Here is a 12,645-nt window from a genome sequence, read left to right as displayed (position 1 = left end):
TTGCACTATAAAGAAATTACTTATACCTACCTGAAATAGGTATGTTTTGAGAGATGGAAAGCTGCACATCCCCTGTGCCAGGTGGCATATCTATAACAAGGTAGTCCAATTGACCCCAGTCAACCTACAGAATAGAAAATATCTATAGCAAGCAGCTTTGAAAATTTTTAGTCACCCAATAAATGATTTACAAATTGTAAATTAAATCAATAGCCTATCTGCAAAAGTACTTGACGCTAAATTAGAAAGTTCGTTCTCCAAGCAAACTTTAAAAAAAAGCAAATTGAAAATAAGGAGAAATTCACAAAATTATTTTTGTTTAAAGACATTGATAGCAAGAAGAAATCAATAAATTAAGAAATAAATCATACATATACCTACATTAACAACTTCTGAGCACATTTGAAAATATATCATCAAATGAAAGGTCTTGCACTGTTGACATTAACACCAAGCCACTTTACCAATTAGTAAGAGCTCAGCTTTGCACATCATGAACTCCTGATTTTTGATTTTGACTAACTCTAATGTTTAGAAAAATCAAGATAAACAGACATTTCAATAAACGTAAAAGAGCAGCTATCATGGAAGATTGATGCTTGAATAGGGATTATGGTTATGTGGCAGCAATTTAAAAGATGCTTGGTGATTCATATGATTTATGCAGTGATTATTTTAAGTATTATCAAAATACATCAGAAAAGATTGTTCCTCACTTGTCTCAACAGTTTTTCTATTGCTGACATCACCATTAGACCTCGCCAAACAATTGGTGCTGTTTCCTCCACCAGAAAACCCATTGACATGCTACCGAGGCAAAAATAAGCACAAATTAAGCATGTACTTAAAAGCACTGACAAAAAGCATATTTCATTAAAAACTAATTCATTAAAACAAAGAAGATGGAATATCATTGAATGAAAATTGTTTACCAGTTAATTCCATAATTCACCAAGGGTATCATCAAGTTGCCTTTTAAAAGGGAAAAGGTATGATAATTAGACTGTTTATTCTAAACTATGTCTACGACCACATAACCCCATCTACTAAATGCAAACAACATATTCAAGTCTACGCTACAGAGAAGCAGACAACTTATTTGCTCGCACAAAAAGGGTGGGACTGGCATTTTTAAAAGCTTTTACAATACATTAGAAAAGTCACAGAGATTTTATTGTTGATTTAAAAAGGGCTCTCATCAAGATGTCCTTCCGAATGCTTCTTTTCTTTTCAAATGTCTTGTCACAGTGCAATTACAATGAACAGCAATGAGACACTGCTCCTAAAGATGTCCTGGGTACTTTGTAGGCTAGTACCCAAGATGGAGCTGACTAGATTTACAACCTTCTGCAGCTTCTTTCGGTCCTGTGCAGTAGCCCCTCCATACCAGACAGTGATAGAGCCTGTCAGAATGCTCTCCATGGTACAACTATAGAAGTTTTTGAGTGCATTTAATGACATGTCAAATCTCTTCAAACTCCTAATAAAGTATAGCCGCTGTCTTGCCTCCTTTATAACTACATCGATATGTTGGGACCAGATTTGATCCTCAGAGATCTTGACACCCAGGAACTTGAAGCAGCTCACTCTCTCCACTTCTGATTCCTCTATGAGGATTGGTATGTGTTCCTTCGTCTTAACCTTCCTGAAGTCCACAATCAGCTCTTTCGTCTTACTGACCTTGAGTGCCAGGCTGTTGCTGCGGTACCACTCCACTAGTTGGCATATCTCACTCCTGTATGCCCTCTTGTCACCACCTAAGATTCTACCAACAACGGTTATATCATCAGCAAATTTATAGATGGTATTTGAGCAGGCCTAGCCACACAGTCATGAATATAGAGAGAATAGAGCAGTGGGCTAAGCACACACCCCTGAGGTGCACCAGTGTTGATCGTCAGTGAGGAGGATATGTTATACCAATCTGCACAGATTGTGGTCTTCCAGTTAGGAAGTCGAGGATCCAATTGCAGAGGGAGGTACAGAGGCCCAGGTTCTGCAACTTCTCAATCAGGACTGTGGGAATGATGATATGAAATGCTGAACTATAGTGGATGAACAGCATCCTGACATAGGTGGAGGAAAATACTTCTCCCTCACCTTGTAGTCAAGATACTCTAATTCAAATCACAAACAAAGCATAAAGTTGCTCTCAGACTACCTTTAAAACCAGAGAAAAAGATATTCTCAGCACTATACCCATCTGCGATCATCTTACCAAGTCTTTTATTTGAGTTCAATGCATTAATCCATAGAATTCAAATACAAGATTTGGTATGGTAGTTAGAGACACTGACTTTCAAGAAATTGCAATGATTAAAATTACTGGAACTAAAAACTATACAAACAACAACACTCCCCTAAGAGCTATAGTACAAGATAAATAAATATTTTACACATGAAACCAAATATATAGCAACTACAGGTTTTTAAGGAATTCATTTATCTAACTGACATGAGCATTGCAGACATATGCCCTTGCCTAGTTATCCTCAAAAGATGATAGCAAGCCATTTTCATGTTGTGAAAATACAAAGATAGTGATAGATGAAAGATTTTGGCCAAGTGGCCAAGGAAAGAATGTTCTCATCTTTAATTTGGGGAGATGTGTGACTTCAAGTGAAATGTGCCCATCACACTCCTGAGATTGCTTCCAGGTCAAGTAAAAGGTTTATGACATCGGTAGATAAGTAGTGTACCACAGACAATTCATGTTTTGACCTAGTCGTGTGTTATATATAAACAAGTTAAAATTCTGGTCAGTGGTGAACATGTAGCTGTGGTATGAACCACTGGAGTATCTGAATCCCACCACTGCTCCCTCCCTGCCCATTGCTTTCCATGTACTTCAGATCTATGACACAAGGACTCCTGGATTTCACTCAGTTAACTACAAACTTGATGTCAATGGCCAATTCTGCCACCAATCTTATCTCTGGAATTCAGCTCATTTGTTCATTTCTAAAGAGTTGTATAATACATTGGTGAGATCTAATTTGGAGTATTTGTATAGAAAAGAGTGTAAATAAGGTTGAAAGAGTACTGAGAAAATTTACCAGGATGTTGCTGGGTCTGGAGGACCCAAGATGTATGGAAAGATTGGATAGGTTAAGACTTTATCACTTGGAATGTAGAAGATCAAGAGGAGATTTGGTAGAGGTATACAAAATTTTGAGGGGTACAGATAGAGTAAATGCAAGCAGGTTTTTTCCACTAAGGTCGGGTGGTACTACAACTGGAGGTCATGAGTTAAGGGTGAAAGGTGAAGAGTTTAAAGGGAACATGAGAAGAAATTTCTTCACTCAGAGTCATGAGATTTCAATGTATAAGAGAAGTCTGGATAAGACCATAAGACAGAGGAGTAGAATTAGGCCATTTGGCCCGTTGAGTCTGCTCCGCCATTCAGTCATGGCTGTTCCTCTTTTTTTTCCTCTCCTCAGCCCCACTCCCTGGCCTTCTCCCCGTAACCTTTGATGCCATCTCCAATCAAGAACCCATCAAGCTTTGCCTTAAATACACCCAATGACCTGGCCTCCACTACTGCCTCTATCCTGAGGCTGTGCCCTCTTGTCCTAGAGTCCTCCACCATGGGAAACATCCTTTCCACATTTACTTTGTCTAGGCCTTTCAAAATTAGAAAGGTTTCAATGAGATTCCCATTCCACCCCCAATCCTTCTAAATTCAAGTGAGTACAGACCCAAAGCTATCAAACGTTCCTCGTATACTAATCCCTTCATTCCCGGACTTCTCCGTGGATTGTCACCTTGCGGTGGTGGAGAAGCTTGTGTGGTCCTGTGATCCCAAGAGCAATGCCGTCTGGAGCTATGCTCCCGGTAGGGTCACCCATAGCGGTAAGGTCGAGGGTGAGGTCCCTGACAGAGAACAATCCAACCAAGACCTCAACGGTGGAACAGGCGAACGAAGTTACTTCGAACTCAATGGCTGCGAAGGTGGATGAAGGTTGCAACAAATCCATCAGCTCCAATCGTCCTGGTTTCCATGCCGTTGGAATCAGTTGGTTGATTTGTGAAGTATCGTGTGCCTCTTGGAGTGCAACATTAAGTACACGTTAAACAAATACACATACAGGCGTCTTCACTCTGAGGGCCACTTCTTCAGAACGAAGACCATCATCCTCGACCTCGAGGGATAGCCACGACAACAATGACATTCCTGGAATGATCCTTGTGAACCTCCTCTGAAACCTCTCCAATGCCAGCACATCTTTTCTTAGATGAGGAGCCCAGACCTGTTTGCATTACTCAAGGTGAGGCCTCACTCGTGCCTTATAAAGCCTCAGCATCACATCCCTGCTCTTGTATTCAAGACCTCTTGAAATGAATGCCAAAATTGCATTTGCCTTCCTCATCACTGACTCCACCTGCAAGTTAACCTTTAGGGCATTCTGCACAAGGGCTCCCAAGTCCCTTTGCTTCTCAGATCTTTGGATTTTCCCTCTGCTCAGAAAATAGTCCATAAGACAGTAAGACAAAGGAGCAGAAGTCAGCCATTCGGAGTCTGCTCCGCCATTCCATCATGAGCTGATCCAGTCTCCCATTTAGTCCCACTCCCCGCCTTCTCACCATAACCTTTGATGCCCTGGCTACTCAGATACCTATCAATCCCTGCCTTTAATACACCCAATGCATTTGCACATTTATTGGCCCATTGAAAAATAAATGTCTGCACATTTATTTCTTCTACCAAAGCACATGATCAGAAATTTTCCAATAGGATAGGTACATGGATGGTAGGGGTATGGATGGTTATGGTCATGGTGCAGATTGATGGGAATAGGTAGTTTAAATGGCTCAGCATGGACTAGACAGGCTGAATGGTCTGTTTCTGTCTTTGACTTTTCTTTGACTCTACAACCGGCTTTTTGAGGTCAGAAATAGAATGGTCATGGAGTGGCACAAATAAGTTGTTACCTTCGATTTTTTTGGTGATAGGTGAGAGTCTACTAGTAAACTGGCAAATTGGAATTGTCCTGATTGCTTTGGGCAGCAGTGAGCTTGATAGTTTACTGCAAGGTTGAACAAATGCCATTGCAGCTGTGTATTTTTTTTGGGCAATAGTGAGCTTGACAGTTTACTGCATGGCTGAACTGATGCCATTGCAGCTGTGTTGGAATACTGTGCCAGAGTCACAGCTCTTGAGGTTTGTCAGTGGGAATTCAGTTGAGCCTAAAGCTGTAGCAACATCAAATGTGCTCAGTGCTTTATAGGACTGCATGTGGATTAAATTGTTTGAAGGCTTTCATACTTGCACCAGGGTCCACAATCAAATATTATGGTCTATCATGTGACACTTGAAGCTGAAAGCTGTTTTGAACTTTTCATTCTTGTTATTAGCACAATGGCAGGCTATCATCAGAGAAAGAGACATTCCAAAGCTGCCTTTGTATGCAATTGACTGAATGCCTTAGGATAGCCTAGTATTAACTTCATTGTTCAAAATGTCCAGAGCTCTTCTACCTTACCACTGTGCTGCCATATCTGTCACTGGACACAAATCAAAGAAGAGACTGCTGGCAAGACACAGTGATGCTTTGCAGGCAACAAACAAAACTAACTATTCTATTAATTACACTTTTTCTGGACTACTATCACTGCAATGTATAGCCTTTAATTTCCCTTTGGAAGTTGTACTTTTGAACCGTTCTTTACGACCTGGCATTTTTGTGGTATCCTGAAGGATTCAGCGAACTGAACTCTCAAAAATGACGGCACGGCTGCAGCAGCCATTGCTGGAGTGGACCGGGCCAGATCGAAGCAGTGAACAAAAAATGAACCGAGGTTTAGCTGATTTAAGTGCCAAGCTAGTCTAAAAAGATCAAGCATTGAGGCAGTGGGACAAAATGGTCACTACTCGATAAGGCTTTACTTTCCTCAGAACTGGCTCTGCAAGTATGGCCTGCAACCATCGGCATTCGCCTAATCACTGTGGCCTACAGCCATCAGGCTCCTAGACCAGCTTCAGCACTGAACTGGCTCGGTGGCTGTGGACTCCCTCTCAGGGACTTTGCGGTTTACATTCTGTGTATTATTTGCTTACTTTTTTAATTATTTGCACGATTTGTTCTTTTTTTCTGCGCACATTAGGTGTTTGACAGTCTTTGTGTTTTTTTTAAAATGGGCTCTATTGCTGTCAGCAAGGAGACAAATTTCAAGGTTGTATATGGTATACAATGGTCCTTTTCCTTTTCCTGCCTTGTGGCACATCAGGTGGCATTCTTGCTGTTTCTGTGGCGTTTGACTGTTTTTTTATGAGGTCACGTTGTTAGCTCAACGCTCAACCCAGCAGAGATGGAAACTGTGCAAGGCCAGATTCGAACTCAGAATATGGTACACGTTCTTTGATAATAAATGTACTTTGAACTTCTTGAACTTTGATGGGATAGGATGCAACAGACAACAGCAGTATGAGAATATGGGGAGTTGATTGATAGGTCTGGTTCATTGATCATAGGTGTATCAGACTATTGCTTCAGATCAGACTATTTGGGGGACTGCATCCTTACTTTGGCATAATTCCTACATTACACAGGAGCAAAGAAACTAGGAGCAGGAACATGTAATTTAGCCCTTTCGATACAATCAAGGCTAATCCTATAAACACGCTTTGACATCTTCTGCCCAGAAATACATTCGTCCTCCTTAAATATATTTAGCAAATTATTCTCCACAGCTGCCTTCAAAATTGATGTTTCCTCAATGATATTTTGATTGTGAAACTAATTAGAGTGAAAGTCAACACAATGCTATCTTAATAACAGAAAACTGTTTATCAAAGCACCTAAACAACCAGAAAATTAAGTTACAAAATTTAAAGGAAAATAAAGCAATTCAAAAGCATTAAAAATGTCTCCTTAACCAATGTATGCAGATAAAACTGAACGATGTTACCCCTATCCTTGCCAAACTCCTATAAGCTAGCTATTCCAGTTTTGAAGAACTGCCATGATACATGCCTCAGTTTCTAGCCAAATATTACCACTTATTTAAATATTTCATCCATGTCCAAACAAATTCAGCATTGTGCATTCCAAAAAGTATTAAAAATTATGTCTATTCAGGGTTATATTACCCTTAGAAATATCCTTATTTAGACAGCGTAATAATCCAAATTAATTCTTCTTTTCCTTCATTACTTAAGTTTTCTTAACACAAATCCTTTCAAAAATTACAAAATTTAAACAGACACGATAGGGAATTATAAGCATAGCATTTGGATATACTACATATACTAAATGATCATAATACATTTTAACAATATTGTTTATTGATCTTATGGTACAATACAGAATTTTACATTATATGTAGAATTTTTAAATGAACATTTATGAAACTTACTGTCTGTTAAAGCTGGGTTTCCTTTCAGATTCATCATACGTGGAATAGATGGACCATGCACATCTGCATCTAGCAGTCCCACATGCTTAAAGATCAAAAAAGATACTACATTGCTGTAATAATTCAGGTTTACACTCTTTAATATATTCAGTGTTATTACCGATACAACCAAGAGCAGTTTTACAACAAAATGGTTAATTCCTCAATAGATACAACACATCATGGAATAAAACAGTTCTATCAATAATATGCTTGATTCTCATGGCATCATGTTCATATTGTAACCTTCGTATCTTTTTATCAAACTTTATTATTTCTGAATGCTTCTCTTTGTAGGGTTTCCATTTTGTTTTTTCATTTTTCCTCAGCTCATGCAAATTAACATTTTATAAATTCCCACACTTATATCACTTATTATTCTTGTCCTTTCCGAAAGGAAACTGAGGAGGCTGTAGCAGTGAAAACAGATCCTAATCACTATGGTTTAGCAACATTATGACCATTTAGTGCTAAAATGTTCTAATTGTTTTCTTTCTTTCTTGTAAATGGTGTATAATTTATGTTTAATTTTTGCTGCTGATATGATGCTATGTGCCTGTGATGCTACTGTAAGTATGCTTTTCATTGCACCTGCATAAACCTGGTGCATACAATTAACAAACTCAACATTGACTTTATTAAACATTAACTTCAATGAAGCATTATACTGTAGAAGACCTTACAAAAATTCTATAAAATATTCTCATTCTACACCTATCACCCACCCTCAAAAGACCACATGATGTAGCATACAATACCATAAATAAAATGAAGAGTAGTAAATGGACTCGTTTGGCTAAATGTTTAATAGTAATGTGAATAATCTGGCCTTCAAATTTTTTAACAAAGTCTACTGATATATTAAAAAAACTCTATTCAAGTACACTGTAGTACCACCTTGCATCTTGTGCAAAGCATTCCAGCATGTCAGAAAAACATTGTAAAAACCAAAATAATAAAATTCTATGTTTTAACATAAATCATTAAACATAGAGCAAGATGGTTTTGCTGAGAAACATCTCAAAAGTTATTGTCAACATTTCCTTGCAGATTAATTGGGGCAAATGTTATTTAAACCAGCTTTTCATGTGCTGAGTGTACAGAATCACAAAATCTGATTAAATAATCTTCTAGAAAACTAAAGTTCTGTAGAATTATTACAAAAGCATTTATGTATTTATTAGCTTAAGCATCATCTTCATTAAATATTACAGCACTTGAAATATTTTTCATTCTTTTCAGATGCAAAAATTCTGCTTTCATAATTAGCCAATACTGGTTTGGATTCGGCTGTCAATAGCAAAGTGGTGACACAAGCGGATGTTTACATCATGACGTGAGGTAATCAGTCAAAATAATATAATGCCCTCTGCAGGAATCTAGGAGCCTTGTGAATAGGATAAATGACCAATCCACAACCACTTTTGAAGAACTCTTAATGTAGCCAAACAATGCAAAGCAGAAGGTACATGTTAGGTATGTTATTCAACAGAAAAATCATGAAGACAAAAAAAAAAGAGAAAGAAAATTGGGACTGGCAGACCAAAAGAGACAAGTTAAAAAAATCTAAGTCATATCAAAATAAAAATCTGTCAAGAAATGAGAGACTATGCATAAAATTAAGTTTGTGTAAGGGATTTGTAATAATTAAGACTAATTAAGCAAATAAATGTGTAATTATTCTTTAAAATAATAGTTCTTTAATCTACCGGTTTAGGGTATGGTGGATCACAGTGTTTATTGGAAGGTGGAGATGGGTTAATTCTTCTATAAAACATTCATATTCAATGTAACTGAACTGTGCCACCTTGGCACTTCCATCACCTGCTTGTAGCTGCAATTTTCTTTGCAAATTAGATTATTCTGGTGACATTAGTGCTGCAACAGGGGAGAGTGACCATTAGGTGGGAAATAACCTCATACTTCAAGTAACTCCACAAAAAGTTAATTGAAAAGTATAAATCAGGAGATGGATACAATAAAATTTCCAAGTCACTGAATATCCATTGGAGTAGTTACGTCAATAATCAAGAAACAGAGAAAATATGGCACAACTGTAAATCTGCCTACAGCAGGTGGTCCTCAAAAACTAAGTGACCATGCAAGAAGGGCACTAGTGAGGGAGGCCACCAAGAGACCCATGACAACTCTGGAGGAGTTACAAGCCTCAATGGCTGAGATGGGAGAGACTGCGCATACAACAACTGTTGCCCAGGTACTTCACTAGTCGCAGCTTTATGGGAGAGTGGCAAAGAGAAAGCCACTGTTGAAAAAAAAACATATGAAATCTCAGCTAGAGTTTGCCAGAAGGCAGGTGGGAGAATCTGAAGTCAGCTGGAAGAATTATGGTCCGATGAAACAAAATTGAGCTTTTTGGCCATCAGACTAAACACCACCTTTGGCAGAAGACAAACTCCGTACATCATCAAAAACACACCATCCCTACTGTGAAGCATGGTGGTGGCTGCATCATGCTGTGGGAATGCTTCACTGCAGCAGGACCTGGAAAGCTTGTGAAGGTAGAGGGTAAAATGAGTGCAGCAAAATTACAGGGATATCCTGGAGAAAAACCTGATGCAGTTTGCAAAAGAACTGCAACTTGGGTGAAGATTTGTTTTCCAGCAAGACAATGGCCCAAAGCATAAAGCCAAACCTACACAGGAATGGCTTAAAACAACAAAGTTAATGTCCTGGAGTGACCAAGTCAGAGTCCAGATCTCAATCCAATTGAGAATTTGTGGCTGGACTTGAAAAGGGTTGTTCACTCATGGCCCCCATGCAATCTGATGGAACTTGAGCAGATTTGTAAAGAATGGGGGAAAATTGCAGTGTCCAGATATGCAAAGCTGACAGAGACCTATCCACACAGACTCAAGGCTGTAATTGCTGTCAAAGGTGCATCTACTAAACACTGACTTGAAGGGGGTAAATACTTATGCAATCAATTATTTTGTGTTTTATATTTGCAACTAATTTAGATCACTTTGTAGAGATCTGTTTTCACTTTGACACGAAAGAGTACTGTTGATCAGTGTCAAAAATCCAAATTAAATCCACTGTGATTCAATGTTGTAAAACAATAGACGAAATGAAAATATCTGGGGAGGGGGCTGAATACTTTTTAATAGGCAATGTATATTTGTTTAATGCCTCAAATTTAAATTATTCATAAATATGGTCATTAGCCCTTGACTAGATGTATAGAGAATAAAAAAAAAGCACCTGATTTACAGATAATTTGGTAAGAAAGGAGAGAGGGATATGCTGAACTCCAAAACTGATACATGGTGAAAGATCTTGATACTTTTTGAGAATGGAAGAGTGGACATGACCTCATATTTAACTTCACTGTGGTCAATACTTCTTAGTGCTTCAGGGAGATGTCCATAACTACATCAGGAAAAAGCTGTCCTTTGTTATAGCAGTCAATCTTTATTTTTCTCTGTGAACAGACTAACCATGGTTCACCATTTTCTCAAGTTCTGCCTAATATTTGAAAATGACAGGTGTTATTAGTCCTACAAATAATTTTTTGCTGTGACAAATTATTAATACTGAATACATTAGTGTAACTGTTAACAACAGGAATTCTGCAGATGCTGGAAATTCAAGCAACACACATAAAAGTTGCTGGTGAACGCAGCAGGCCAGGCAGCATCTCTAGGAAGAGGTGCAGTCGATGTTTCAGGCCGAGACCCCTCGTCAGGACTAACTGAAGGAAGAGTGAGTAAGGGATTTGAAAGTTGGAGGGGGAGGGGGAGGGGGAGATCCAAAATAATAGGAGAAGACAGGAGGGGGAGGGATGGAGCCAAGAGCTGGACAGGTGATAGGCAAAAGGGATACGAGAGAATCATGGGACAGGAGGTCCGGGAAGAAAGACGGGGGGGGGGGGTGGGGGGGACCCAGAGGATGGGCAAGGGGTATATTCAGAGGGACAGAGGGAGATAAAGGAGAGTGAGAGAAAGAATGGGTGTATAAAAATAAGTAATAGATGGGGTACGAGGGGGAGGTGGGGCATTAGCGGAAGTTAGAGAAGTCGATGTTCATGCCAGCAGGTTGGAGGCTGCTAACTGCTAACTACATTTTCCCATTAAGGACTGCACAAATCGAAATTGTTTTGAAATTTATTTACAATACCAGAAATTTTTACACAAATATTTCATCTTACACAATGCCTCAAAATAAATTATACATTCCAAAAGGAAATATACCTACCGATTCGAAGGTTGCTAATCCCAAAGCCAAATTCACTGAAATTTAGATAAACTTTTGTTAGTATTTTATGCCATACTTGTATATCAGAATTTCAAAACCAACTGAACAGCTTGAGAATTTTCAGTTGGCAAACAAACAATAAGCATTCTCCGCATCTCCACAATTCATTTCCATTTAAGAGGAAAAGAAAAATTTCTAGTCGATAAATCTCAGGTGTCTCTTTACTACATTACTTTTCCCCTTTTGCAAGTGATTACAGAGAAATGGAGCATCCACATGGATGTGTTTGTAAAGAAGTAGTCTAACAAAGACTGTGCCACAATTCAATGTATTTCCATTATAATACAACAAAACCATTTATATCTGGAATAATGAAATCACAGTTCTGGTTGCCTTCAATTTGCTGACCTTTAGAATGGTGGCAGATTTCGAGATGTATTAAAAGGTCTGTTCATCAAACCAATGGAAACACTGACTTCATTTATACTAACAGCTTTAAACTGTTGACATTTACTGAAGTGCTTCAGGTACTTTTGTAAGACTTATAAAATTGATTGATATGAATTTTTGAGTTTTGTTGCTTTATTTCTAACACCATGGGATGTTCCATTTGCATAGTTTTAAAAATAAACACAAGGCAATAATTCATTTTTATTTTTATGATTCAAATACAGAATTGTTTACTACCATTCCCAAATTTTTCAAGACTGGATCCACAGCAAAAAGAATGCCATTTCCCAAAATATTTTGGAAGCCTTATATTGCATATTATAAAATGAAACAGTTGACATTTAGAAAACTATATACCTGCAGTAGTTGATTTTCCAACACCTCCTTTTCCAGAAGCTACAACAATAATATGTTTCACTCCAGGAATTGCTTTTTGCTTTGGGAGTCCCCGAGCCATCAGTCGTTTTTGCCTCTCCTGTGGTGATTCAGTACTGGATCCTGAAGACTTAAAACAATAATGCACAAAAATAAGTAGAAGTACAAACAAAAGCACACTACCAGTGAACTTGGAAAAATAACAGCAAA

The 12,645-nt window shown here is 38.3% G+C and overlaps 1 protein-coding gene across 2 annotated transcripts in view; it reads right to left on the bottom strand.

The window, feature by feature from the left end:
• nubpl (nucleotide binding protein-like) overlaps nucleotides 1-12,645 on the bottom strand; it is a 47,640-nt gene that overhangs the window by 25,181 nt on the left and 9,814 nt on the right. Inside the window, exons 2-7 of one of the 2 annotated variants that reach the window (XM_072267313.1) lie at nucleotides 12,418-12,565; nucleotides 11,611-11,645; nucleotides 7,357-7,441; nucleotides 933-972; nucleotides 717-807; nucleotides 31-124 (exon numbers count right to left, since the gene is read on the bottom strand). In XM_072267313.1, coding sequence (XP_072123414.1) covers nucleotides 31-124; nucleotides 717-807; nucleotides 933-972; nucleotides 7,357-7,441; nucleotides 11,611-11,645; nucleotides 12,418-12,565 — 493 coding nt within the window. Of the gene's footprint in view, nucleotides 1-30; nucleotides 125-716; nucleotides 808-932; nucleotides 973-7,356; nucleotides 7,442-11,610; nucleotides 11,646-12,417; nucleotides 12,566-12,645 lie in introns of those variants that run through there. The other variant, XM_072267317.1, reaches the window with a different exon arrangement.

Source organism: Mobula birostris, chromosome 1 (assembly GCF_030028105.1).
Source record: "Mobula birostris isolate sMobBir1 chromosome 1, sMobBir1.hap1, whole genome shotgun sequence".
In the NCBI taxonomy this organism is placed as follows: Eukaryota; Metazoa; Chordata; class Chondrichthyes; order Myliobatiformes; family Myliobatidae; genus Mobula; species Mobula birostris.
This window is presented reverse-complemented; position numbering and strand designations above follow the sequence as displayed.